This window comes from Carassius carassius, chromosome 48 (genome assembly GCF_963082965.1).
Source record: "Carassius carassius chromosome 48, fCarCar2.1, whole genome shotgun sequence".
Classification (NCBI taxonomy): domain Eukaryota; kingdom Metazoa; phylum Chordata; class Actinopteri; order Cypriniformes; family Cyprinidae; genus Carassius; species Carassius carassius.
In genome coordinates this window covers 21984658-22011997 of record NC_081802.1, presented here as the reverse complement: position 1 = coordinate 22011997, position 27340 = coordinate 21984658, and the positions used below count along the sequence as shown (strand labels likewise).

At 38.5% G+C, this 27340-nt stretch overlaps 2 protein-coding genes across 2 annotated transcripts in view; both read left to right on the top strand.

Annotated features, from left to right (window-relative positions):
- LOC132131860 (protein TASOR-like) overlaps window positions 1–2017 on the top strand; it is a 74863-nt gene extending 72846 nt beyond the window's left edge. The window contains exon 23 of the mRNA XM_059543993.1: window positions 563–2017. Coding sequence (XP_059399976.1) covers window positions 563–1728 — 1166 coding nt within the window. The 3' untranslated portion in view covers window positions 1729–2017. The remainder of the gene's footprint in view (window positions 1–562) is intronic.
- Window positions 2018–16284: 14267 nt separating this feature from the next.
- The window catches only part of LOC132131495 (inositol hexakisphosphate kinase 1-like), a 100884-nt gene continuing 89828 nt past the window's right edge, over window positions 16285–27340 (top strand). Inside the window, exon 1 of the mRNA XM_059543536.1 lies at window positions 16285–17106. The gene's annotated coding sequence lies outside the window, so the exon portion shown is untranslated. The remainder of the gene's footprint in view (window positions 17107–27340) is intronic.

The window sequence follows — 27340 nt, the reverse complement described above, 5'->3', positions numbered from 1 at the left end:
TAGGGTGGTGAAATATTCCTGGTTAAAACATGGTTAAAATAATGAATGGTCTTGTTGCTGATCATGTTTGCTTCAAGTGGGAGCAGTTCTTAGAGTAATATGACATGTTGCCTTCTACTTTTGTGTCCTAAATGCTTGTTTTTTTGGGTCGAAAGCTTATATAAATGTAGTTCTCTTAGCTTGTTTACTGTACACCTTGTCACATAACAAAAACAGAGTAATGCCTAAAAGTTGCTAAGTCAGAAATGACAAGGAGGTGGCTTCACGCACTAAAAAGTCAATGGAAAGCGTTGGAATGCCCCCCCCCCCATGTGGGCGTGGCCAAAATGCACTGTCTCTATTGTGTTTGAATGATGCTTGAAATACTGGAGATGTAGACAAGGAACTATTAATGAGAGAAAACGGGGAAAATTTTGGGTGCCTCAATTGACAGGTGCAAAACCAAAAAATATTGGATAAAAACCAGTTACCAAATATCACAATTTGGTAACATCTATGAATTGTTTCTGTTCATTTGAAATTGTGATTGTTGATGGCAGTAACGTCTCTCTTGTCCCTGTAGTGAGAGACGATAGCATGTCCTTGGACTCGGACCAGGATTCATCAGATTACAGTGTCCCTGTCACAACCGAGACGAACCATGTCATTACAGACCAGCACACGTCTGCACTCGGGACTGATCCGTGCCCTCTGGTCTCTGAACCTTCTCTCCAAGACCAAGTGAATGCAATTCCTGTGCTCACAACAAGCGAGACGCCAAAAGATTTAGACTTTGTAGCTCTCAGTGAAGCAATTTCTCAGTTCAAGGCTTTCAAGATGCTTTCCAAGTCTGACGCCGGTGAAACTCTACAAACGGCTTTTGGAGTTGATCCTCACCAGAGCTTCCTCAGTCACAATCATCTGTCAGATTCCTATCCTCAGTACTCCTCGGAAAACCACAGTCTGCCAGCTACGCTACCTGAGGCTCCAGTCTCTAGTACGTCAATCAAAACTGAATCGGCTGTCATCACAACAACTGGGGCTCCACTGAGCTGTTCTCCTGCAGTTGAAGCCAGTCGTGAAGTGGTCCAGTATAGAGAAACGGGCACATCTGCAGCTGCGCCGATCACAGCAGCTGAGGGCACCAGCAATATAATGACTATTTCAAAAGCTTGGGAGCAAGCAAGCACAAGCTCCACGGACACCTGGTCAGGTATGACGAATGCAGGTATTGGTCAAACGTCCAATGAAAGTGGAGTTTCAGAGAAGCCTGCAGTGACCGCAGTGGACAATGCTCGTTCCTCTGAACCAGCAGTCAAGGACAAATGTGTGAGCAGTGGTTTCCTTCCCAGACCTGGCAGTTCTAGACAAGGCTTGGACCATTTTTATCCAGCGCTGCAGGGCAGTGGCCTCCTGCCGGCTCCGCATGCTTCCCTGGCTCTGAGCAGCCCTAGATTCATAACTCACAATGGTGCTATTGGACTTGGACATCCTCTTCTGAACTGCACCGTTTCCAACAACCTAGGAGTTGTGGGACCTCCAGTCTTGAGAGGATTCTTTCCAAATCCTAACATGCAGATGTCGTGGAACAATTTAGTGCAAGGTTTGCCGTCTGGCCTTTGGGGTGCTCACTATGGCATGGATGTGCAGCAGATCCATGGGTCTCCATTCATCCAGACCTGGCATGGAAATCCTGCGTTCCAGGGGGACAGTCATCGTCCCAGTAGAGGAGGGTTTGGTGGCTGGTGAACCGGCAATGTGTAGATAGTTTTCAAACTCATGTTTACAAATCAGTCTCAGTTCAACTTTTGTATAATAGAAGAGAAATGTAAAATTTCTAGGTTTTCACTGAAAGTGAAGAAAAGAAAAAAAAGTGATTAATTTCATATTTTCCAGAGAACATTATATTTTTATTTTGCTTTTGCATGTTGATTGGACTGATAATGTTTATTTTCCCCTTTTGTGAAAAAGCTCAAGGCCTTGGTTTTAATATTATTTTTATAAAGCCAGTAATATACATTAAACAACTTTCAAACTAGTCTTTGTAACTGAGTGTGTCTTTATTGCTGAGATGTTTGGTTAACAGGACGCTGTGATTCAGAAGTAATGTTGGTCTAATATTGAACACTGATTTGTTTAACCAGCTTGGAAAAGTATGGTCAATAGTGGACACAAGTTGAGCAACTTTAAGTTTAATTTAAAAGGGTTAAAATACATTTAATTCACATGTAGGGAAAACTGTAAAAATTCAAGCCATAAAATCTAGTCATTCATACGTCACATTCAAGATTTCCAGTACAAAATGTGTTACACATCTACTTTAAGTCCTTGATAAGAGTGTCTAACTACTTCTCTTAAACAGATTCGTTTAATTCATATGTCAGACAGCAACATCTCCGTTTATAGTTCCATTGTCCACATCTTGCAGTATAAAGTGCTGGACCAGGTTTGGTCTTGTTTTTGGAAGCAGCTCTGGATCACATGGGTCTAAAAGGTGAGAAGTGGTGTCTGTGTTGCGTTTGCAGTGCAGGGTTTAGACTGGTTTCGAGCTCTCGGTCTCTGCAGCAGACCCTGAAATAAAAGAATTCAAAGTCAGCATTTCATACATGATTACACTGTATCCTGTTGAATTTCATTTGTTGCAGCCAGGAAGCAAATCACCAATAACTGATCAAAAGTACACACAAAAGACAGGAAACGGGTAATGTTTCAAAGCATGTTCAAAGTCCACATCTTGGTATAGAGCGTTACCTGTCTCAGCTCAGACAGACCCTTCAGGATGGCCTGCTACTGTTCAGTGCTTGTAGGAGGATGCTGGACCCGAGGCGGTGCCTGCCCGCAGCCCCCCACTACATCAAGCTCCAGAAAGAAAGAAAAAAACAGTATCATACACCAGGTATATCTGAGTCTGCTTTAGCAGAGGGAAAGATTGTTAGTGGATAAATACAACCCGAATTCCGGAAAAGTTGGGACGTTTTTTAAATTTGAATAAAATGAAAACTAAAAGACTTTCAAATCACATGAGCCAATATTTTATTCACAATAGAACACAGATAACATAGCAAATGTTTAAACTGAGAAAGTTTACAATTTTATGCACAAAATGAGCTCATTTCAATTTTGATTTCTGCTACAGGTCTCAAAATAGTTGGGACGGGGCATGTTTACCATGGTGTAGCATCTCCTTTTCTTTTCAAAACAGTTTGAAGACGTCTGGGCATTGAGGCTATGAGTTGCTGGAGTTTTGCTGTTGGAATCTGGTCCCATTCTTGCCTTATATAGATTTCCAGCTGCTGAAGAGTTCGTGGTCGTCTTTGACGTATTTTTCGTTTAATGATGCGCCAAATGTTCTCTATAGGTGAAAGATCTGGACTACAGGCAGGCCAGGTTAGCACCCGGACTCTTCTACGACGAAGCCATGCTGTTATAGCTGCAGTATGTGGTTTTGCATTGTCCTGCTGAAATAAACAAGGCCTTCCCTGAAATAGACGTTGTTTGGAGGGAAGCATATGTTGCTCTAAAACCTTTATATACCTTTCAGCATTCACAGAGCCTTCCAAAACATGCAAGCTGCCCATAACGTATGCACTTATGCACCCCCATACCATCAGAGATGCTGGCTTTTGAACTGAACGCTGATAACATGCTGGAAGGTCTCCCTCCTCTTTAGCCCGGAGGACACTGCGTCCGTGATTTTCAACAAGAATGTCAAATTTGGACTCGTTACACTATTCCACTTTGAAATAGTCCATTTTAAATGAGCCTTGGCCCACAGGACACGACGGCGCTTCTGGACTATGTTCACATATGGCTTCCTTTTTGCATGATAGAGCTTTAGTTGGCATCTGCTGATGGCACGGCGGATTGTGTTTACCGACAGTGGTTTCTGAAAGGATTCCTGGGCCCATTTAGTAATGTCATTGACACAATCATGCCGATGAGTGATGCAGTGTCGTCTGAGAGCCCGAAGACCACGGGCATCCAATAAAGGTCTCCGGCCTTGTCCCTTACGCACAGAGATTTCTCCAGTTTCTCTGAATCTTTTGATGATGTTATTCACTGTAGATTATGAGATTTGCAAAGCCTTTGCAATTTGACGTTGAGGAACATTGTTTTTAAAGTTTTCCACAATTTTTTTACGCAGTCTTTCACAGATTGGAGAGCCTCTGCCCATCTTTACTTCTGAGAGACTCTGCTTCTCTAAGACAAAGCTTTTATAGCTAATCATGTTACAGACCTGATATCAATTAACTTAATTAATCACTAGATTCTCTCCCAGCTGAATCTTTTCAAAACTGCTTGCTTTTTTAGCCATTTGTTGCCCCCGTGCCAACTTTTTTGAGACCTGTAGCAGGCATTAAATTTTAAATGAGCTAATTAAGTGGATAAAAGTGTAAAATTTCTCAGTTTAAACATTTGCTACGTTATCTATGTTCTATTGTGAATAAAATATTGGCTCATGTGATTTGAAATTCCTTTAGTTTTCATTTTATTAAAATTTAAAAAACGTCCCAACTTTTCCGGAATTCGGGTTGTATAAATGATCACAGAAAGCACTGAAAATGTGTATGTATATCCATTAATATTCAAAAATAGTTCAGATTATTAACAGGACAGCAGCTAATTTGAAATTTAAGAATTATTATTAATTGCTGTATGCAAAAAAAATGTGTGAAGCTCTTCCTTAACTGGAAGACAAAATTCATGAAAGAATGTCACAAGGTTGCCGCACACAACAAAATTCCAGCTGTGCACTGATTTCCGCATTAAGGTGCACACTTACATTTACATCATTCAGTGAATTTTTACATTAGAAATAGTAATTTCAATAGGAATTGTATGTAACACCCAATGTCAGTGACACCGTGCAGCAGAGGGTTAAACTCCTTCACCCAGAATTTAAATTTATATATTTATATATATATATATATATATATATATAAATTAATTACAGCGAGAAATTCATCTTTCTGTTCACCTATGGATAATTTTAATTACAAAAACAGTAATACACTTACTGAGAAGTTTTTAAAATAAAAGTTTTTAGCTGTGATTTCCTGCATCCAATACTCCAGTCTAATAAGAAAACCTTGTGTTATATGACTCTTAAGGAATCTTTCTAATGTGTTGATCTGGAACTCAAAAAAAAAAAAGGTTTCTTGTATTTAGCACAGTTGATAAAGTTTGTGCTGCAAAATGAGGTGTGGAAAAACTACTAGTCTTTTTCACACTTTTCCAATATTTCAATTTCTTTTAAGTCACCATACACTCAAGTCAAATTCTACAAACAAGATTTGTGATAGCCTTGCATATTTTATAAAAAAAAATGAAATATGGCACGACCTGGGCTGTGTTTCTCAAAAGCACCGTAAGCTAAGTTGATCGTAGAGACCACTGGTGGCAGTGGGTCTATGGTCTACTTAGGCGTAAGATGCTTTTGGGAACCGCAGCCCAGGTTAGTGTTATTCAGACCCTTTGCTATGGCACATCTCTGAGGGATTTCTAGACTGACAGGAGTCCACCTGTGGCGAATTCAGTAGATAAGACATGATTTGGAACAGCACACACCTTTCAATATAAGGTCTAACTGCTGAATATGAACATACCAGAGCAAAATCCAAGCCAGGAGTCTATCTACAGCTGACTGCACTCAAACTGAGTGAGCAACCTCAAGATAAAGGCCTTGGTAAGAGATGTGACCGAGACCCTGATGGTGGCTCTGGTTGAGTGCAGGAGATCCTGTGTGGATCTGAAAGACCAGCATCACTGCGACACTCCACTGTTCTGGAACAGATGGCAGCACAAGGCACATGAAAACGAAAAACCTCAAACCTACAATTTTTCAGATGGTAAGAAACAAGATTTCTGAGAAATAAGAATTTTATGTTTTTTTTTTGTCAAGATATCACACATCTTGTTTTTGATGTCATGATGAGGTGTAGATATGTACTGTATTCAATTATACCAAGACTCCAGTGAGATGTCCGAGAGCTATTACAATTCACTGCAATTGTGTTGCATATAATTCCAATTCTCTGAAAAACCTGCTGTGCATAATCTACTGCATGCCTTCTGTCCTCTCTTTCAAAGTTTATAATTTTTTTTTTAAGCAAGTAAAAAACCTTTAAGTATAATTGTACAAACATCCCCATTTATTGGAGGGAAACCAAAAACTTTAAAAAGCAAAAATAATTGTTTTGAGAAACATCAAAAAATAAAGATGCATCAATCTAAAAATAAAAAAAAACTCCCCTTTCAGCACTGAAGGCTGATGCTTCTTGGAGTGGATTTTCACTCTGAACCGAAAAGAGATGTGACATCAACACGCTGAAATGCATACAGTCGTGGCCAAAAGTTTTGAGAATTACATAAATAATAGTTTTCAAAAGTTTGCTGCTAAACTGCTTTTAGATCTTTGTTTCCGTTGTTTCTGTGATGTACTGAAATATAATTACAAGCACTTCATACGTTTCAAAGGCTTTTATCGACAATTACATGACATTTATGCAAAGAGTCAGTATTTGCAGTGTTGGCCCTTCTTTTTCAGGACCTCTGCAATTCGACTGGGCATGCTCTCAATCAACTTCTGGGCCAAATCCCGACTGATAGCAACCCAATTCTTTCATAATCACTTCTTGGAGTTTGTCAGAATTAGTGAGTTTTTTTTTGTCCACCCGCCTCTTGAGGATTGACCACAAGTTCTCAATGGGATTAAGATCTGGGGAGTTTCAAGGCCTTGGACCGAAAATTTCAACATTCTGGTCCCCGAGCCACTTTTGCCTTATGGCACGGTGATCCATCGTGCTGGAAAATGCATTGTTCTTCACCAAACTGTTGTTGGATTGTTGGAAGAAGTTGCTGTTGGAGGGTGTTTTGGTACCATTCTTTATTCATGGCTGTGTTTTTGGGCAGAATTGTGAGTGAGCCCACTCCCTTGGATGAGAAGCAACCCCACACATGAATGGTGTCAGGATGCTTTACTGTTGGCATGACACAGGACTGATGGTAGCGCTCACCTTTTCTTCTCCGGACAAGCCTTTTTCCAGATGCCCCAAACATCAAATCGGAAAGGGGCTTCATCGGAGAATATGACTTTGCCCCAGTCCTCAGCAGTCCATTCACTATGCTTTCTGCAGAAGATCAATCTGTCCCTGATGTTTTTTTTGGAGAGAAGTGGCTTCTTTGCTGCCCTTCTTGACACCAGGCCATCTTCCAGAAGTCTTGTCCTCACTGTGCGTGCAGATGCGCTCACACCTGCCTGCTGCCATTCCTGAGCAAGCTCTGCACTGGTGGCACTCCGATCCCGCAGCTGAATCCTCTTTAGGAGACCATCCTGGCGCTTGCTGGACTTTCTTGAACGCCCTGAAGCCTTCTTTACAAGAATTGAACCTCTTTCCTTGAAGTTCTTGATGATCCTATAAATTGTTGATTTAGGTGCAATCTTAGTAGCCACAATATCCTTGCCTGTGAAGCCATTTTAATGCAACGCAATGATGGCTGCACGCGTTTCTTTGCAGGTCACCATGGTTAACAATGGAAGAACAAGGATTTCAAGCATCACCCTCCTTTTAACATGTCAAGTCTGCCATTCTAACCCAATCAGCCTGACATAATGATCTCCAGCCTTGTGCTCGTCAACATTCTCACCTGAGTTAACAAGACGATTACTGAAATGATCTCAGCAGGTCCTTTAATGACAGCAATGAAATGCAGTGGAAAGGTTTTTTTGGGATTAAGTTAATTTTCATGGCAAAGAAGGACTATGCAATTCATCTGATCACTCTTCATAACATTCTGGAGTATATGCAAATTGCTATTATAAAAACTTAAGCAGCAACTTTTCCAATTTCCAATATTTATGTAATTCTCAAAACTTTTGGCCACGACTGTATATCAGCATTTACACTACATTAATAAGGATGGGTATTGCAAGGAATCTAACAATGGTTCTGGTTCCAATTACATGAATTATTCTTTTAGTTCTTGACAAGTCTTGGCTACTAAACGAAAACAAACTTTATTTTTAGAAATGGTTCCTAGCCCTGTGTAATTACTGCTGAATACTCTGACTGGTGAAGTGAGGCTGCACCTGTAGTTGTGGAGATGTCCTGAGTCTCTGTGCATGAGGTTTTAGCTTAAGCGTGTTTGCTGGTGGCAGCAGATCTTGCTGCGGTGTCCATGACCTTGTGTTTCTTTCCATCAGAGTCATGAGCTCTGTCTGCGTCTCCTGCTCTCCTGCCTGTGCCTCTGTAGGGCTTCAGGGTACCAGTCAGATGCCGGGACGAATGCTTTACTGGGTCTCTGTGTGTTCCACTCTGGCCTTGTTTTGAGTCTGTGGTTCCTGCAGGTCTGTGCTTAAGGGGTGTGCTCTGACTTTTTTCGGAGTAGGGGACACATGCTCTCTGATGTGGCTCTTTTCAGATGCTTCTACCTCCCCTTGATGGGATTTCTTGTCACTTGGAGTGTTTGGAGGAGCTGTGCATGTATCTTACGGTCTCATTCACCGGCGGAGGACAGATCTCTGCAAAATAAGACAATAAGATATTAAGCCAATGCTCAAACTTTTAGTTTTTTTTTTTTTTTATGGGTAAATTAAAATGGTAATTTAGTCATCCTCATTACAAATTTAACTGAACAGAGATGACATCACTGAATTCAATGATGAACTGCCTTTAACTATCAATTTTTTCATTATTGACACTGTTTTCCTAATGAATGTTGTTCAGTTGCTTTGACGCAATGTATTTTGTTTAAAGCGCTATATAAATAAAGGTGACTTTACTTGACTACAAATGTTTTTACTTAATTTACACGGCTCTTTTCCACACAACAGTTCAAACTGACACATCTACAAAGAAAAACTACCAGAAAAGTTTGTGAGAAACACATTAAAATCATATTTAACTAACATTTTCAGTGTTAACTGACGTATCGATGCATGTTTAACGTCAATCTAACACCAGCTTATATGTGAGAAATCAGCAAGATTTGAGAGCTTTGGCTGAGATTTTGAGTGAATATACTAAATGTATTGTTTTACTTGCAGCATCTCTCATTGAAGGCTTCTAGAGATTGAATTTGGTGCATGACATGGACTACTTTAACTGTTCTAGTACACTTATTTTTATTTAAGAACTTGAAAGCCATTTTCAGTGATTGTCTATGGAAATGTATGAAATTAAATTCATTAACAATCATATGAGAAAATTATAACAATCTTAATTTCTGGACAACACAAACCTGCCTGAATAGCCGTGTCTTTTCTTGGAGATGCCGTGGTTCTCTGACGTACCAGGTAAATCTTCACCACTAGGGGCTAAAAGACTACTTCAAAATAATGCATATAAATGTTGTGAATGCAAAGGAAATGTTTCTTTTCTCCCATACTCTGTGAGATGGAGTCTCCTTCAAGGCTGTGTAGCAGTTTGGACACATCATGGCCTTTCTTGACCAGGTTTCTGACTCTCTGGATGTGCTTGTCTTTAAGTGCCTCCCCTCGGGCTCTTTGAATGCTCAGATACAGCTCCTCTGTTTTACGTGACTGCACCTCCTGGAATAGTTTTCACAAATTTCAGATTCAAAATTATACTTAAAATGGACCCTCCCGTTTTACATTTTCTTTTGAAATAAGAGCTTATACCATGTAATGCATTGTGTCTTTTACAACTAATATGTTTTGTGCTGTGCAAGGAGAACATATGTCAGTGTCTTTACTGCTGTAAAGTGATGTCACACTGAAATCCATTTAAATGTTGAGTGGATGTGAAACAGTGCATGTTGCAGCAGAAAAAAGGTCAGTTTCATTTGACATCAGTGTTTCCCACACATGGACTTTACTCGGGCGGGACGCCCATATATTTGGAGAAACATTTTTGCTTTTATATTTGCAATTATACAGCGTATTGATTTATTAAATGGCATGCTTAAATTGAGTTCTTCGACAGCCGCTGTTGCACATTAAACACACTCGCACAACAGCACTTCAGACTGCTTCAAAGTGATTCTCAAACAAAGAAGAATGCATGTTTAGCAAATTATGCTAAAGTGACTGACAGACTTGTAACCAGCACAGACTTGTGCTGGTTCGAGTTTTAGGTCCGGCAGGAATTGTCGGTGGGGGGAGTGAATGTACACCGCTCTCTCCACCCTCAATACTAGGACTGAGGTGAGACCCTTGAGCATGAACCGAACTGCTCCAGGGGGTGACACAGCAATATGGCTGCCCACTGCTGGGTGTGTGTTCACAGTTGTGTGTGCGCTTGGATAGGTTAAATGCAGAGCACAAATTCCAAGTATGGGGCATCACACCATACTTTTCCACACGTAACTTGACTTCACTTGTGATACATGACAAAATTACTTTTAAGAGTTCAAAACTTCTAACAATAAGTGTGACCCCTAAAAGCACAAGTGGGCCCCTGCCTGGCCCCCAGGTACTGCCACTGAGCATCAACTGTACTCTACTACATCTACAGGTGCATCTCAATAAATTAGTTTCAGTAATTCAACTCAAATTGTGAAACTTGTGTATTAAATAAATTCAGTGCACACAGACTGAAGTAGTTTAAGTCTTTGGTTCTTTTAATTGTGATGATTTTGGCTGACATTTAACAAAAACCCACTAATTCACTTTCTCAACAAATTAGTATATGGTGACATGCTAATCAGCTAATCAACTAAAAACACCTGCAAAGGTTTCCTGAGACTTCAAAATGGTCTCTCAGTTTGTTTCGCTAGGCTACACAATCATGGGGATGACTGCTGATTGTGTCAAGGAATTTGCTGAACCACAGACGTCAGAGGAGTCTTACCTGGGCTAAGGAGAAGAAGAACTGGACTGTTGCACAGTGGTCCAAAGTCCTCTTTTCAGATGTTAGCAAGTTTTGTATTTCATTTGGAAACCAAGGTCCTAGAGTCTGGAGGAAAGGTGGAGAAGCTCATAGCCCAAGTTGCTTGAAGTCCAGTGTTAAGTTTCCACAGTCTGTGATGATTTGGGGTGCAATGTCATCTGCTGGTGTTGGTGCATTGTGTTTTTTGAAAACCAAAGTCACTGAACCCGTTAACCAATAAATCTTGGAGCACTTCATGCTTCCTTCTGCTGACCAGCTTTTTGAAGATGCTGATTTCATTTTCCAGCAGGATTTAGCAGCTGCTCACACTGCACCAAAAGCACCAAAAGTTGGTTAAATGACCATGGTGTTGGTGTGCTTGACTGGCCAGAGAACTCACCAGACCTGAACCCCAGAGAGAATCTATGAGCTATTGTCAAGAGGAAGATGAGAAACAAGAGACCAAACAATGCAGATGAGCTGAAGGCCACTGTCAAAGAAACCTGGGCTTCCAGACCACCTCAGCAGTGCCACAAACGGATCACCTCCATGCCACGCTGAATTGAGGCAGTAATTAAAGCAAAAGGAGCCCCGACCAAGTATTGTGTACATGTACAGTAAATTAACATACTTTCCAGAAGGCCAACAATTCACTAAAAATGTATTGGTCTTATGAAGTATTCTAATTTGTTGAGAGTGAATTGGTGGGTTTTTGTTAAATGTGAGCCAAATTCATCACAATTAAAAGAACCAAAGACATAAACTACTTCAGTCTGTGTGCATTGAATTTATTTAATACATGAGTTATACAAATTAAGTTGAATTAATGAAATAAATGAACTTTTCCTCGACATTCTAATTTATTGAGATGCACTTGTATATAAGCAATGTTCATAAAACACAAACGCAAAAAAAATGACCAGACTACCTACTTTCACTGAGACTCTGAAGTGTGCATACATGAAAACTGGCATTAAATGAAGCGATGGAGTTCATGTTCTTACCATATTTAGCCTAGCCTAGAAATCTAGACGCACCCTAGCGGCAGCAAAATGTATTTCGCAGCCTAGAGTACAGTCAAGCAACTCTCAATACACCTTCTAGCAGCAAAAACCCAGATTGGGTCAGGCCAATCACGTCGTGTATAGAGCAGGCGGGGCGGGCTTAACATATGACGACAGAGAGTTGCGACGGCTGCCACTTGAAAACAAAGAATGGCGGCTGCAGCTGTCGAACAACGATCTTTTGAATCGGCTTTGGCCGCAACTCTGGAGGACTTGGAGTTAAGTTTCTCTTTAAGAAAAAAGCCAAGAACGGCACTTAAGTCATTTTTAAAAAAGGAAGATGTGGTTGGAGTTTCTTCGTTGCTCTGATTGGTTGTAGCGCTATCCTATTGCGTGCAGAGGGATTTTGAGAGACAGCCGTTTATCCCGCCCCTCGGAGTAAGCCTCGTCTATGGAGAGTTTCCAGACTAAACATCTTGATGTAAGTCTGGCTGGCCAGGCTATATTTAGCCAGCACAAGCCTAGACTTGCCATTCTCCAGCTCAAACAACAGGCCATCACTGCAAAACAAACCAACAGACCTGAGCAGAACACACTAACATTATATCAAGTAGCCTACTATTTTAAAACCATGGTATTTTTAAATACTATGATTACTAAAGTCATCCAGTACTATGGTTTTAATAGTAGTGCCAATGTGTAAACTATCATATAACACAACTGTTTCGTATCTAAAAATATACAATAAACTGCTTAGAGTGAATGTTTCAGATGAATATACACGCATCATAAAATAATGAATCCTTTAATCATCCGGATTTAAAATCCACTAAAGCAACAAAAAACGCGAGGACAATAATGTGACAAACTTCTACATAACGTGAAGAGAGAAGCATACTAGTTAAAAAAAATAGTGTGGGGTCAGTTAAGATCACTCACCCCAAATTCATTATTTTAAAGCCTCTAATGATTTAATGCTTGCGTTTTCTGCTGAAACGCGCGTCCGTTGCCACTCGCGACCAGTAAGCTCTCTTCTGATTGGTTGAGGCGGAGTGTCCATATTATGAAGGTAAATCAGTAGCAAAACTCGAGAGGTTGAAGATCTGAATGTGAGAACTTGTCATATTAATATTTGTATTTGTAAGTTAAAATTTACACTCACAGCTCTGATGTGAAAAGCTGAATCTTTCAATTTGCACACACAGACAATGATCAAAACACCCGTGTTTTGAATTGGAAGTTGTAGATTAATAGATACAAATGTGAAGAATGACACTCACACAAAGAAAATGACACACTCATGTTTACGACATATTTACTTTTGCACTTTACTTCAGTTTCGCTGCACAACGTCAAGTCGGCACTTACAACCTCTCAGATCTGGAAGTACAAGTTCAAATCCTAGCGCTCTGACTTTTGCTACTCTTTTTGCGGTATTCTGTTGCAAAACTCACTTGTGCACTTGTATATGCAGATGTGAGAGAGCAGAGCTGGGGGCGGGGCTTCTGTGTGAATGAAGACATTTTATTGGTCGATGCCCGACCAATGAACAACGCCAACTGTTTTCACTGAATATCCTTAGCTTTGACAGGATTTTAAGACACTGCATTCATTTTGCCATTCAAGTATTATGTAGTAGACAAATAATGCAACATATTTTATATGTATATCCCACTGCATATCACTCTACCAGAGTTGCAATATAATGCTGTTTTTATTATTTTTATTTTTTGTAAAAATAATTTTAACTTCTTCATTGGGTTAAATTCCTAATTTGCTTGTCAGTAATGAACCTTTTTAAATGCAACATTATTATTTTTTTTTTTATTATAAAAATCGAGTGTTTAATAATGTCTAAATGTACATTAAACAGCAAAACCTAAAAATAAGCACTTATGACCAGAAATACTGTTTTGAACAACTAGTAGAGCTAAATACATGTATTTATTAAACATCAACAAGGCCATCTAGTGTTTAAGCAATGGAATTGCATATGAATATTAGCTTTCTGGCCACCAAATGCCTCTAATTTAAAGCGTGCCTCTTTGCTCTGGAATTTAAACCTAAATACTACAGTTATTGTAGTATAAATAATAACCATATTAGAAAATGTTATATTTCAAATGGTCATTCATGGACCATAATTATTGCACATTATTTAGTACCATGATCTCTTCAAATTAACTAAACAGGACTGAGTTAACATGTAGTACAGTTATTTTATTGGTTAAAAGTTACACTTAATTGTTTAGTCACATTTAACTGCCAAGGAGGAGTATGAGAACATAATGCTGTTCCATTTTCCAGTATAAAATGCTATTGTAATGCATAGTCATTAGTCAATGTAGTTATCCATGCATAATCAATGCACTTTATGTGTTACAAATTACTGGAAATCGCTGCAAATATAATGAAACTGCTGTCTGTCCCAATTAATACATTTCAAGCATATTGACAAAACTTTAAGTTTAGTACTATTGATAGCTCCATGAACCACGTGACCGCGTGGCGGTGAGATCAAAGCATGCTCTGGTACAGCGAGTTTACTCTGCAATATGCAGTGGGATATACATATAAAATATGTTGCATTATTTGTCTACTACATAATACTTGAATGGCAAAATGAATGCAGTGTCTTAAAATCCTGTCAAAGCTAAGGATATTCAGTGAAAACAATTGGCGTGGTTCATTGGTCGGGCATCGACCAATAAAATGTTCTCATTCGCACCAAAGCCCCGCCCCCAGCTCTGCTCTCTCACATCTGCATATACAAGTGCACAAGTGAGTTTTGCAACAGAATACCGCAAAAAGAGTAGCAAAAGTCAGAGCGCTAGGATTTGAACTTGTACTTCCAGATCTGAGAGGTTGTAAGTGCCGACTTGACGTTGTGCAGCGAAACTGAAGTAAAGTGCAAAAGTAAATATGTCGTAAACGTGTGTATGTCATTTTCTTTGTGTGAATGTCATTCTACACATTTGTATCTATTAATCTACAACTTCCAATTCAAAACACGGGTGTTTTGATCATTGTCTGTGTGTGCAAATTGAAAGATTCAGCTTTTCACATCAGAGCTGTGAGTGTAAATTTTAACTTACAAATACAAATATTAATATGACAAGTTCTCAAAATCAGATCTTCAACCTCTCGAGTTTTGCTACTGATTTACCTTCATACTTTATCTAGAGCACAGCAGCAAACATCAGGAAGCGCTTTATAGCGCCTGTTCAGGTGGAGAGCGGAAGCGCGACTTTTCAGTTTAAAGGGGAAGAGTATGAAATCAATTTGAAATCAAAAAGTATAATGGTTATAAAAAGAAACGAATATCAATGTTATTCGTTAACGCACTCAAACAGTAAAAATTAATGTTATTAATTTAAATAAATAATACATTTTATTTAATGTTATTTAGTAATGTAATTTAAGTTTTTCTCCTGAATGCGTATTTTCATTTGCATTTGGATTCATTTTTGTTTTTATGCAGCTGAGATGCAAATATTTTTGACGTGTAGACTGAAAAAAGGTGTATTCACTTTGAAACAAGTTTTCACTAAGAAACAGCTAATAGCCTTAATAAAAATAGTTACAAAGTAACGAAATGGAATTTAAATTTATTTGTATTTATTTATTTTTTATAGTGAATGCTTTTGAAGAAGATAAAGCTAAAAGTGTTGTTTTTGTTGTTGTAAAACACACTACTCAAATAATCTTAATTTACAACCTTAAAAAATAATTTAACATTTTACAATTATATAAAACATTTAAACCAGAAAACATTACAATGAGACAGATGTTAATAATAATGATTTTATTTAAAGTTTTAATACATTCAGCAAAAAAAAAAAAAAAAAAAAATACAATAAATTGTAGCACCCATTGTATTCAATGAATTCAAAAAATTTTTTTACAATCTACAATCTTGCTAAATGAGAAAAACAATATAAACTCTGCAGGCAGAATTCTAAAACATGACATGAGTATGAGCAAATACCCCAAATAATGCCTCCAGAACAGAATCAGAACTGGATAATAAAAATGAAAGAAAGTCATTTTATTCAAGAACCTTGTCATGTAACAATAGAGATGGTATATTTTGAGCTGAGTGCTGACCTGACAAATCCAAATATGTCAAGTTGATCACCAGGAGAAAAGCTCAGCAAAAAATAAGAATATCTAAAAAACTGGTCATATTACCACCTTAGAGTATAAATATGTGCCCTTAAGGTAGTTATATGTTTAATGGTACTATTATGAACCCTATTAATGTACAAATACCCCTTTGCGTGTACTGCCCCAGTGATAATTTCCCCTATTTTCCAGATTTTTCAGAGTGTATTTTTGTATAGATTTGTTTTGAAGAAACAGCCGTGTGTTGTGCAGGGGCGCTTTCAGTCAGCAGGGGGCAGTATTAAACGCTGCTACAGCTGGAGTCACTCTCTGTCAGTTTGTTCTACTGTTTCCATCTCTCTCAGGCGCATACACACAGTTAGTGTGTGTGTGTGTTTTAGCTAGATTAACGCGCTAGCTTGTCGGATATATTCATTAGTTAGTGTTTATAAAAAGACATCGCACATTTATGTGATGAGCTTTATTATAATAGAAAGAACATAATTGAAGAAAGAGAGGCCAGGATAGGTGAGGGTGCATTGGATATCATATAAATTCTCTATTAGTGACAGATACAGCATGGTTTGATAAAGTTAAAGACTGCAAAGCAGCGAATATATATTTTTATAATTGTATTCGCTAGATTAAGTGCTTTATTTTCTCAGGATCAGCCATCAGTGCTGCACGGAGATGAGATCATAACGGCTTATATCTGGCCCTTTATTTAGCACTTAAATTAACAACTGAATAAGCCAGAGAATATGTTGCAGGCTCCTTATGTTTATTATTTTTTAAATCTGACCATATTTTTTAACGCAAGTTTGTGAGATCTGTTTGTGTGATTAGCATCCGCTTTAGCATCCACACACTAGACGAGTAAAAGATGTTTAGCAGATAAAACTAGCTAAATAGTAATTGAGATCTTAGCAATATTACCAGGGCTTTATTTACTGTTTTGAAGTACAGAGTGTCTGTGGACAGAGTCGTTTAATAGTATTAAATCTGTTCTGCTGATCACATCTGAAGACATTAGCCTGCGAGCTAACACGAATGACATCAGGAGGATCTCACAACAAAACATTGACTTATTTATTTACTCATTTGTTAATAAAGAAATATATTAGATCGTCATGAAAGAAGGGAGAGGCATCTAAATAAGAAGGCTTTCCGTGAGGAGGAATTGACATCAGGTATGTACACATAATGACCCCATGTTCATTTCCTGTAATGTCTGCTTTTACACGTTTAATAATTAACGTTTTTGATTTTGGAGTGGATAAATTAGTTATTTAGAGATGCATTGACTTTACTGTTATTACATGATGAATTTTGGTAAAGGAAGGTCACTGGTGTAATAACATGCTGGTTTTGAGATTATGTTTGGACATAAACTTATTTTATTTGATTATATGTCATCCTTATGTCCGGAATAGATATAGCATATGAGCACTGGATCATTACGTAAGTCTCACATTGGAGAAGAAACGTGACTTCTTCTCTGCATGTAAAGTTGTGTGGATGTTTATCTGTGCGTCAGGGGTGTTTTGATGTTTGTCTCGTATTGTTTTTAAGGTTTTTACATGTACATGAGCTGGAATTTGCCTATTGATCGTTTTAACCGTCAGCACAATTCATTGCCTTAATTAATGGTAGCTATTACCTTGGAGATGTTTGTTTTTATTTGTTTATATTTTATATTTGCTTTAGTTATGCAGTCTTTGAAGGACATTTCAGTGTGATGCTGGATGTTAGATTGGGGATTTATTTAGCTGTTGTATATAAAGCCTGTGAAACCTTCAGACTGGTTTAAAAGGCTGATGTTGGCTAGCGTTGAGAAGAAACCATGCATTGTTGTTTTAACTGAAACAGTGTCCATCCTGGACAGTCACGCTTTATTACAACATATCATAAGAGCATCCCACGTGTAAATTTCAACAGATTTGCATTTTGCTAAGAAATAGGATTGCTTATCTGAGCTAGGGATGTAAGATACCCACAATCTAAAAATAAAAATACTTGAGACCAAGGTCGATACCACAGTAAAAAAAAAACAGAGAAAACATAGAAAACAACAATTCTAACATAAACTACTTAAAAAAAAAAAATAATAATAATAAATAAAAAAAACGTTTTAACATTACAAAAACACACTGGCACTTAAAGTCCCTGTAAAGTCAAAATAAAGTATGTGTTCTGAGTCTATCACACCACAGAAAAATGTGTTATTAGCCACCCAGCCAAATTTGAATGATAAGAAAGCCGTCAAGTACAAAAAATAAGCTATCAAAATATTGAAAAAATGAGCAGTAGACTCTGCTCTCAAACGCTGCGGGCGTGTCCGCTGGCTGCGCTGAAACCACGCCCACTCGCGGGAAAGCTGCCGTCGTCACACTCAACTGTCACCGCTACAGCCGAAATGGATGCTCCTAGCAGCTTAATTGGTTCTACAAAGCCATACATGTTTGAGCCTCCAGAGCCAGAATTTAATTCAGAGGACATTGACCAGCTTCTAGAGAATCATCATCCCCCTCGGTCTGCAACAGAATGGTAAGATTTTTTTCTCCCTTTTATGCAAGTTAGCTAGAGTTATATGTAACTAGCATAACCTCACTTAGCCAAATAAAGTTAAGCTAGCAATAAATAACAGAATAAAACATTTTTACGCGTTATAGTTATGGATCTAACTAGTAGCCATCATGGTTGTTTTTAAGTATGAAAATGATGTGCATAAATCCATGAGAAATGGACTGCTGAATATTACTATAACACACAAGCTGAGAAACACAATATGCTCCAAATATGCTCTAATTGTTCAGATAACTTTTCTGTAACTGTTATAACACTGTTAAGTCACACTGTGAATTAAACCGTAGGTGCACCTGTGGAGAATGCAGGACAATGCCCACAGAGGATGAGAATGTCTGCTGCAAAGACATTAATGCTGTATGTAAAGATTTATAAATGTGTCTCCCTCCCACAATGATCATTAAAAGTATGAATGCCCAACTAGAAGAGTATTAGATCTCTAGCACTAAAACACCTTATAACACATACTCCAACAGGTTCAGAATAGATGCGGAGAGCTTCCTGAAGAGCCACGGTGTAGGACTCTTCATCCAGGCCTTGAGCCTGTCTGCCTGAACCCCTACTCCCTGCAGAATGCCCTAAACACCTACCAGGCAGACCATGGGCCACTGGAGATGAAGGAAAGAGCCGTGTAAGTTAGACAAAATAATTTTGAATGTGTATAATTACGTTTGTGCTGATCAAATGGCATGCCTGTCTTTCAAAAACTGGTAAGGTTTAGGACACAAGAACAAAGTCACACTGTTTATGCAATCACATTAGGAAATGTTTATTAATGTATACATGAATGATATGAGGCAGATTGCAGGTTGATGAATCAAACGGTCATCTTCTGGGGTCCCATTCTGTTAGACCTGACCAAAAATAGGAAAAATAAGACAAAGGCTGTTTTTGTTGTACAAAGACACCAGATATTGATAACTTCACAATGTCAGTTTTTGTTGCAATTATCAGAGAGGACCACCGACCAAATACAAACCTATATAAATATATTATGTGACATGACATTTTGTTTTTATTTTTTTAATTACAGTCGTGCTCACTACCTGGCCTACAGATGTTTTGTTTCCTGGTGTTGGGGATACTTGGGAAAGCACAACAGGGTTGTCATACCTTCTTGTGTTGTACTCCGTATTCACCAGGAGTACTCGGATGAAGATGGGGAGTACACAGGCTTTAGGCCTCCCATTTAAATTAAAAAAATATATTGTACTTGTTTGGGACATGAGCCATGTAAACAATTATTCAATACACTTAATAAATTTCAAAGTCAACCATGTTTGTATGCGTCACAACTTACTGTCAAATCTGGACTATCATGTCCATATATACATTGTGCAACAAGTTGATAATGTAAGTGTGACAGATCTAATGTACTGTATAGATTACCCAAATAACAAAAATTGAATAAAGGCAAGAATAGTACTGTGTAGATGGTAACTTACATGTTGGCAGAAAACAGAAAGGGATTGTGGACTTAGATGGGTGTTGTTAGAGCCGTTCCCTCACAACCGGGACAGCTGAACCTGGATACGTGGCTGGCAATTGCATCGGATTTCCCAGGTCGCTCATACTCTGAACACAGGAATCCAGGAACAGCCACCGCTTTCATGTTAGCCACAAAGGGTGCAGGGTCCTGGATGACCTCGTTAAAGAGGATGTCCATCAGCTCAGTCACATATTCTAAAACACAGGCGAGATCACATAGGATACAGTTTAAGTCATTCATATGGTAACTGTTGACGAACTGTTAAAAGTAACTGCAATAGAAATGTTTTTACTGCATGTCACACTGGCAAACATGCTACACATTTTTCATCAGGTGGTGCCAAAATCTTGCCAGTGGGGTAAATGCAAAAATTCTAAATTATGTATATGTTAGTATGGAGATATCAAAAGACAATTGAGAATTAACTTACCAGTAGAATATTTTGTCTTCACTATGGACACCACATGTTCCCCTCTCTTGGCCTTGGGAAATTTAATTTTGAACTGCAGTTCTCCGGCTGCAGTCCTCGCTTGGGTACGGCCAGAATTTTCATTGAAATGCAAAGCAGCCAGGTAAAGTCTGAAATGAGGATTTTGTATGGGATTACTCCAACATAATGACGCCATGGCCAGACTGGCCCTCTCGCTCTACCTGTGCGGCTGCTCTAATCTGTTATGAAAAGCTTCCACTACACACACACCTCGCTCATGTAGACAGTATGGCAAGTGCTGAGTGTTGTAACTATATAAAGTGTTGTTACTATACAATATTGACAACATACACAATTTACCTGCAAAGCATCCCCAAGTACGAGAAGACCACGTTTTTTGGTGCGAACCTCAGAATCACACTGTGGAACCCCTCCAAGGCAGATGTTTGGTAGAGAGGGCTCAGCTTTTTCACATCGCCAAGAACACGCTTGTTCATTAGCACCTCCTCCAGCTTGTAGATGGCCTTTGTTGCTAGAAGAGGACAGAGAATAATTAATACATAAAAGATGAGTGCATTGCAGCTTAGAGTATACTACAGGATTAGCATAATTGCTATTGAATATTGCCGTACCGGGCTTCAGCCACTTGTTTTTGTCAGTGGAAGGAGGGTGGAGGCACTTGGGGAAGAGTGGGTTTTCATGGACATGCACATTCTGGACGTGGTTGAGAAGAGATGTCCATTTTGCCACGGTTTCCTCTCCATTTGATGAACCGGATGCGGACCAGTAGAGGTGATTTTTTATGCTCTTCTGCCACATTTTCACCGTGTTGCAGTCTTTCTCTTTGGACATGGCATCCACCTTCTTGGTGAGTGCTGACAATGGTTTAAAAAAGATGTAATACATTTCTTCTACAGTGGGTGTTAATGTTGCACAGGATTAGCTGTGCTACAAATAATTAATCTAAAATTAACTAAATTTTTAAAATCATCCTACCTTTACATAAATGCCATACATCATAAAAGTGGTCAATGTCTGGTTTCTGTTCTCGAACAAACTTTTGAACCTGGGTGTGTCGGTCTGTCACCAGGGAAGCTACTTTGACACCAGATTTTTCGAGAAACTCCAGACTCCGGATGAGCCCTTCCTTTTCCATACGGACACTGCTTCCCACTTCATTGCTCTGTGGATCATAGACATAACATTTCTTTAAATACAGACTTCTTAAGTATGAAATTTTATTAATTTCTCAATGTCCCAAGAGTTTCCCTTGCAACCAAGTTCTGCCTACTTGGTTTTTATAATCCATTTACCTGTATGAGCTGGATATCAACAATTTTGTTTGTGCTGAGATCCATCATGGAGTATGAGCCATACTTTGCGCAATGTCCTGGACTGTCAGCTCTCATATCACCACCAAGAGATACAGTTTCGCTCTGTTTTAGACCCTCAAGCAGGTCAGACTGGTGTGATCGCCATTTATGCAGCACGGAAGGCAGAATGTAGTTGTGCACATGATTTCGATGTGTCATTCTGCTGAAGGTTCTCACATGCATTGCATTGAGTACCTGTAAAGTAAAATCAGAAATAGCATGTACTACTACATGTACTACATACCACCATAGCATTGTGCTACGCACTGGCCTTATAAACTTTTAAAAAAATAAGGTCACTATTTTTTACAAACCTTGTTAGTCTGGATGAAAGAAGAGCCAGTGTAGTACACAGCGGCTGATAGGTGCAGATTCCCTGCTGGACAGCTGCCCAGAAGTGGTTGACTCTTCCACTCTCTGGTGTATGAACAACTCTGGTGGAGGCACTTCTGGGTCACAGAAAGGAATGTTCCTTTTACAAATTTGATCACCTTGCAGACTCTTGAGCAGGTGGGGCAGATTTTAAAAAGCTCAAGCAGGCACTCCTCATATATCAAGTATTTCACCATGTCCTGTGGTGGCTTGGATGGTGCTCTATTGACAAAGGAAACCACAAAAAAAAAAGTCTTGTAACAACTTGTTTGTATTTTTCTAATTTCTCAACTTCATAGTAAAATTACACTACAATCACATCAAAATCAATTCAAATTATGCTGAGGAAGAGATTGTTCATATGTTTGATTAACAAGGATCTACAACAAAAAGTTAACTTACTGTTCACTGCTGGTGTCAACCAATTCAGACATGCTGGGGAGGTAGGTGGAGTCATCAGGATCTGCCATGTTGAAACTGTTTACGGAGTCCTGAAAAGAGGGAAACTCTAAGAGAGAACGCTTTGGTGGTCTATCAGGTGATGCTGCTTTCCGCTTAAGTGGAGTTGAAGAGCAGAGCGGAAGAAGCTTGGCTGTGGTGTTGCCAACAGCAACACTCTTTGTGGCCACCTTAGCTTGAGAACCTGGAAAATATGAGGATAGTAATAAAAGTTATGTATAGCATTTATATTTGTAAGAAAGGTGGAGCTATGTAAATAGAACAGATTTAAAAGAAAAAAAAAACATCTCTGTACTTGCAAGATTTCATATGACGCATTACATTCATCAGAATGTTACTAGAAGTAAAAAATGAACGATAACCGTACTGTCTGTGTTCCTTGGTGTAAGATAGTGGTCCAAGGAATCACAAAACTCACAGTTCGGATCATATTACTTTTTATGAGCCACAAATCATCATTTTTCGGATTAATAAGAAAAAAAAATCATACTTAAAGCTTTAGCTGCTACTCTGATAGAAGAGCAAAGACTAGTAGCCTAGCTAATAAAGTTAAAACATTATCAAAGCAAGTAATCACTATAAAATGCATTAATTAAGCATAGATAAATACAATATAGTATATCGAAGCTACAAATAAAGTAAGGTTTACTCTTTTATTTCAGGTACAAAAATGTAATTATATGTTAAAAAAAAAAAAATAATAATAACTCGGTGTTCACTCGCTCTCTGAAACGCGCCTCGGGTTTGCGCGGCAGTGAGCACACAAAGCGCGCGAGCTGTGAGAACGGAATTAAATTACCTTTTTCCTCTTTTAGCGATGAAATGGTTTGAAATCTATTGAATGTGAAAACAAGCAAGACAACACGTACAAACTAGGCACTTTACCTCTCAACATACCTGTATTCTTTCTGTTGGCTAGTGTTCTTTTAGACAGTTGTGTGGCCACAGTCCTTTTCCCCACAAAGTAATCTGTCTGACATCCAACTTCTCGGGTGACTTTTTGCATGTTGTCACACTGGAACTCTATCTCTCTTGTGGTTGGAAGGGACTGCTTTGTGAAGAGATCATAGTTGAAATTACTTGACTAAGGAATCATATTGATGCATAAACAAACAAGAAAAAAAATCACGTTAGAGAGTTTTACAATTTAGTAGTTACGGTGGACTACCAACTATAATTATAACATATTAAGCAAGCACACAAGGCAACTTACACTCATTGGTGGGCACGCACTGCCGATGATGGCACCAGTTGTCGGTGCGACGGGAGGATGAAGGCCGAGGCGGGAGATAGTCGGTTCGGCCCCATTCACCAGTAACAGCGGATTATCAGTAAATCCCAGTTGTCTCCGACTAAAGTTAATAAAACTATCTGGTGTAAAATGATCACTACAGAGGCGGGTTTTGGTGGTGATCCTGAACTCTCCATCAAGTTGGCTCTTCACAAAATTAATCCACCTTTTCTTGATGTGATCGTTTTTCGGAAATTTAAACAAGGACACCGATCTGTTTTGAACGCGATCGCATCCAGGTAGTGCGCATTTCCGTGACGAAGGCATAGCTAGTTAGCAAACTGTAAGCTGTAACAGAGAATGTAGAAAGCTGTAGTATGTAATACTGACAGTAACTCGCGATTGAGCGGCAAACTGATGTGAATCTGCTCTATTTATATTGTTAGGGGAGGGGCCAGCGTCAGGGGCTCCAGTGCGTCATCAAGTAGGGGCGTGTCCAATAGCCCAGGGGGCCTCAGTGCGTCATCGAGCCCCCGTTTTAGCCCCGCCCAGAAAATCCGTAACACAGCAATGGTGAAAAACTGTTTAACGGTCTAACGCCACAATTCAGCACTTCACAGTTCACAGTCTTTGTAATATGTTTTAGCAATACATTTCTAACATTTATAATGTGTTTAGAATTTTTTTTTAGAATTGCCTTTACAGGGTCTTTAACCTTCAAATAATGAATAAAACGAGAGAACCAGTACCTAAATCCCAAGGTTTTCTGCACCAATTTTGGTACCGATAGCAGAAAATATTGTAATGCTGTTAATAATTAAAAGTAATCAGGATGTAGCATTCAAATGTTGTTCTATTATTTAAGCATTGTATTAAAAATAACAAATGAAAGTAATAAAATTACAAAAAAGTGTCCGGTTGGTAAATTGCATTAACGCTTCCAAGTCCACATGAAATCAAAATGTACAAAATTAATTTTGTTAGCACCCATTTTCTAGTATTGTGTATCTGTGCAAGTTAATTCACTGAAAACAAAAAAATGTTTGTGTTGGTCATTTTATTTTAATCAAAATCTGCTCATTTGCAACCATAGATATGTGTAGATAGTAGAGATATGCCGGTATAAAATTTTCCTGTTGAGATTTAATTCCTAATGCTTTTATCATGGTATACTGTATTATCACGGTATTTGAATTTAGTTTTAAAAAAGTGTCATAATCACTGTTGGGAATGTTACTTTAAAAAAGTAATTAGTTATAGTTACTCACTACTTGTTCCAAAAAGTAACTGAGTTAGTAACTGAATTACTCTATAATAAAAGTAACTCGTTACCAGGGAACTTGTGCGGCGTATAGGGGAGAAAAGTTAGGACAATTCCAAGGGCCCCTGACTGACAGGGGGCCCTACAGATAGGTAAAAACTAATTTAAATTTTTTATTATATTATACACTATATAAGCTATCATCATTGAGTATATTTCAAATAATAATAAAATTAAAGATGTCTTTGAATTTACTTTTTGGCAATAAAAGTTCTATATCACCACTGACCAAAAATAAAACATCCATATTGACCGACCACCCCCCTGTATCTGCATGAAATGGTTTGGTCCTGCCTTAGCGCACTCGTCAGTGACAGTGTTTAGTTATGCCGCGTTTCCACCGAAATTACCCGGAACATTTGTACCAGGAACTTTTTTCGACCTGTTGCTTTCTGCGTTTCCACCGCGGTGTAAAGTACCGGGAAGATTAGGCAAATAGACTGGTGACGTAGGTCTGCGCGTTTTTTATTTTCATTTTAACATATAAATAAATTGAATACAGACCAAAGATAACCTGTTAGATTTACCCAAAACAAATTATATGTTATGTTTAACCACTAAAGAGACATCAGAGCCAGCGGCACATATCAGAAGGTCTAGCCGAGGAGAGGCTGCTTCTCGGCGGATACATGAGGACTGATCTCCCGCTGGTCGCGTGGAGCTGAACGTCTCTGAGATCGGCGAAACACATTTTTTAATAGGTGCTGTCTTTATAAATAAACTACAGATTTGAGTTTTAAACAACTACATTCTCGCCTGAAATACTTTTAAAATTAAATTTCATGACACAATAACAGTAATATTTTGAAAATGATCCGAATAAATGGTGGTTAAACTCAACCAATGCTGCGTGAACTCAACCAATCAGGATGTTTAGCGCCCAAGTCCCGCCCCCGAAAGTTCCGGAACTTTGAAAAAGTACCACCTCACCAGCAGGGACTTTCTGAGGAGAATTTTTTTACCCGGAACTTTATTTAGTTCCTGGTTCCTGCGGTGGAAACACACCGAGTACCAGACCAAAGTCCCTAGTTCCTGGGTAAAGTTCCTGCGGTGGAAACGGGGCATTATTAGTAGACCCAGACCATCAATCAATGCACGGTGCGCTAGCAGTGTTAATTTCGTTAACGAAGACAATGACGAAAAATATTCATTAATAATAATTTTTTATGTGACTAAGACGAGACGTTGATGAGCTAAAAGTAATATCTGATGACGAAATTCTGACGACGTTTTCGTTAACTAGAAGAGAATGGACTATAATGTTATTTGAGGACTATTAACCCTGGCCATGTCAGATGAAAATGTAAAAGCAATGAAACAAGCCTGTTTCTGGATAAACTAACTTTGGTCCTGCATTATTGATACCTTACGAGCCAATCAGTCAGATATCTAGAAATCTGATACATTCTAAACCTTCATGTCATAGCCATCACCTGCAAGCTGAGATGTTTGTTTGTTTGTTAGTTCGTCTGGGAAGATTTTTGTTCATTGAGGTCATCCTGGAATATCTGTTGGATTTTCACTTGTTTTCAAGCAACCAGACGTGTTTTAGTTTATTTAAAAGCTGAATTCTGTTGCTCATTTTTAATTGTTTTCATGAGCTGAGATAGTTTAATTTCTTCTTTTTTCACAGTGCTTTTAGTAGGGATGCACTGATACCACTTTTCCCAGTACTCGCCTAATACCGATACTTTTATTTTTGGTACTTTCCGATACAGAGTACTGGTACCTATATTTTTATTGCATTTGTAGATTTTTAAAATATCGGTTACAGAGACCAAAAGAGTATGTATAATTTTAGCTGGTTAACTAAATTTATTAGATAGATACAATTAAACCAAAATTTATTCTGACACCTTCAACATTTCACATGATCACAGTTTATTAGTTTTGAATATGGTAATAAAATTAACAAGAAGAACAAGAACAAGACTCCTAGTTAAACTGTGTCAGAACAAATTAACCTTGATAAAGTTATATAACGTTGATAGAAAGGTATGTAATTAATTATTCAGACAGCTGTTTGTATTTACAGTATCTTTTAGTATTTTAGACCGTATTTACAAAACTATCAATACTTAGTCAGGCAACTCTTAGCCTTAAAGGGATAGTTCACCCAAAAATCAAAATTATGTCATTAATAACTCACCCTCATGTCGTTCC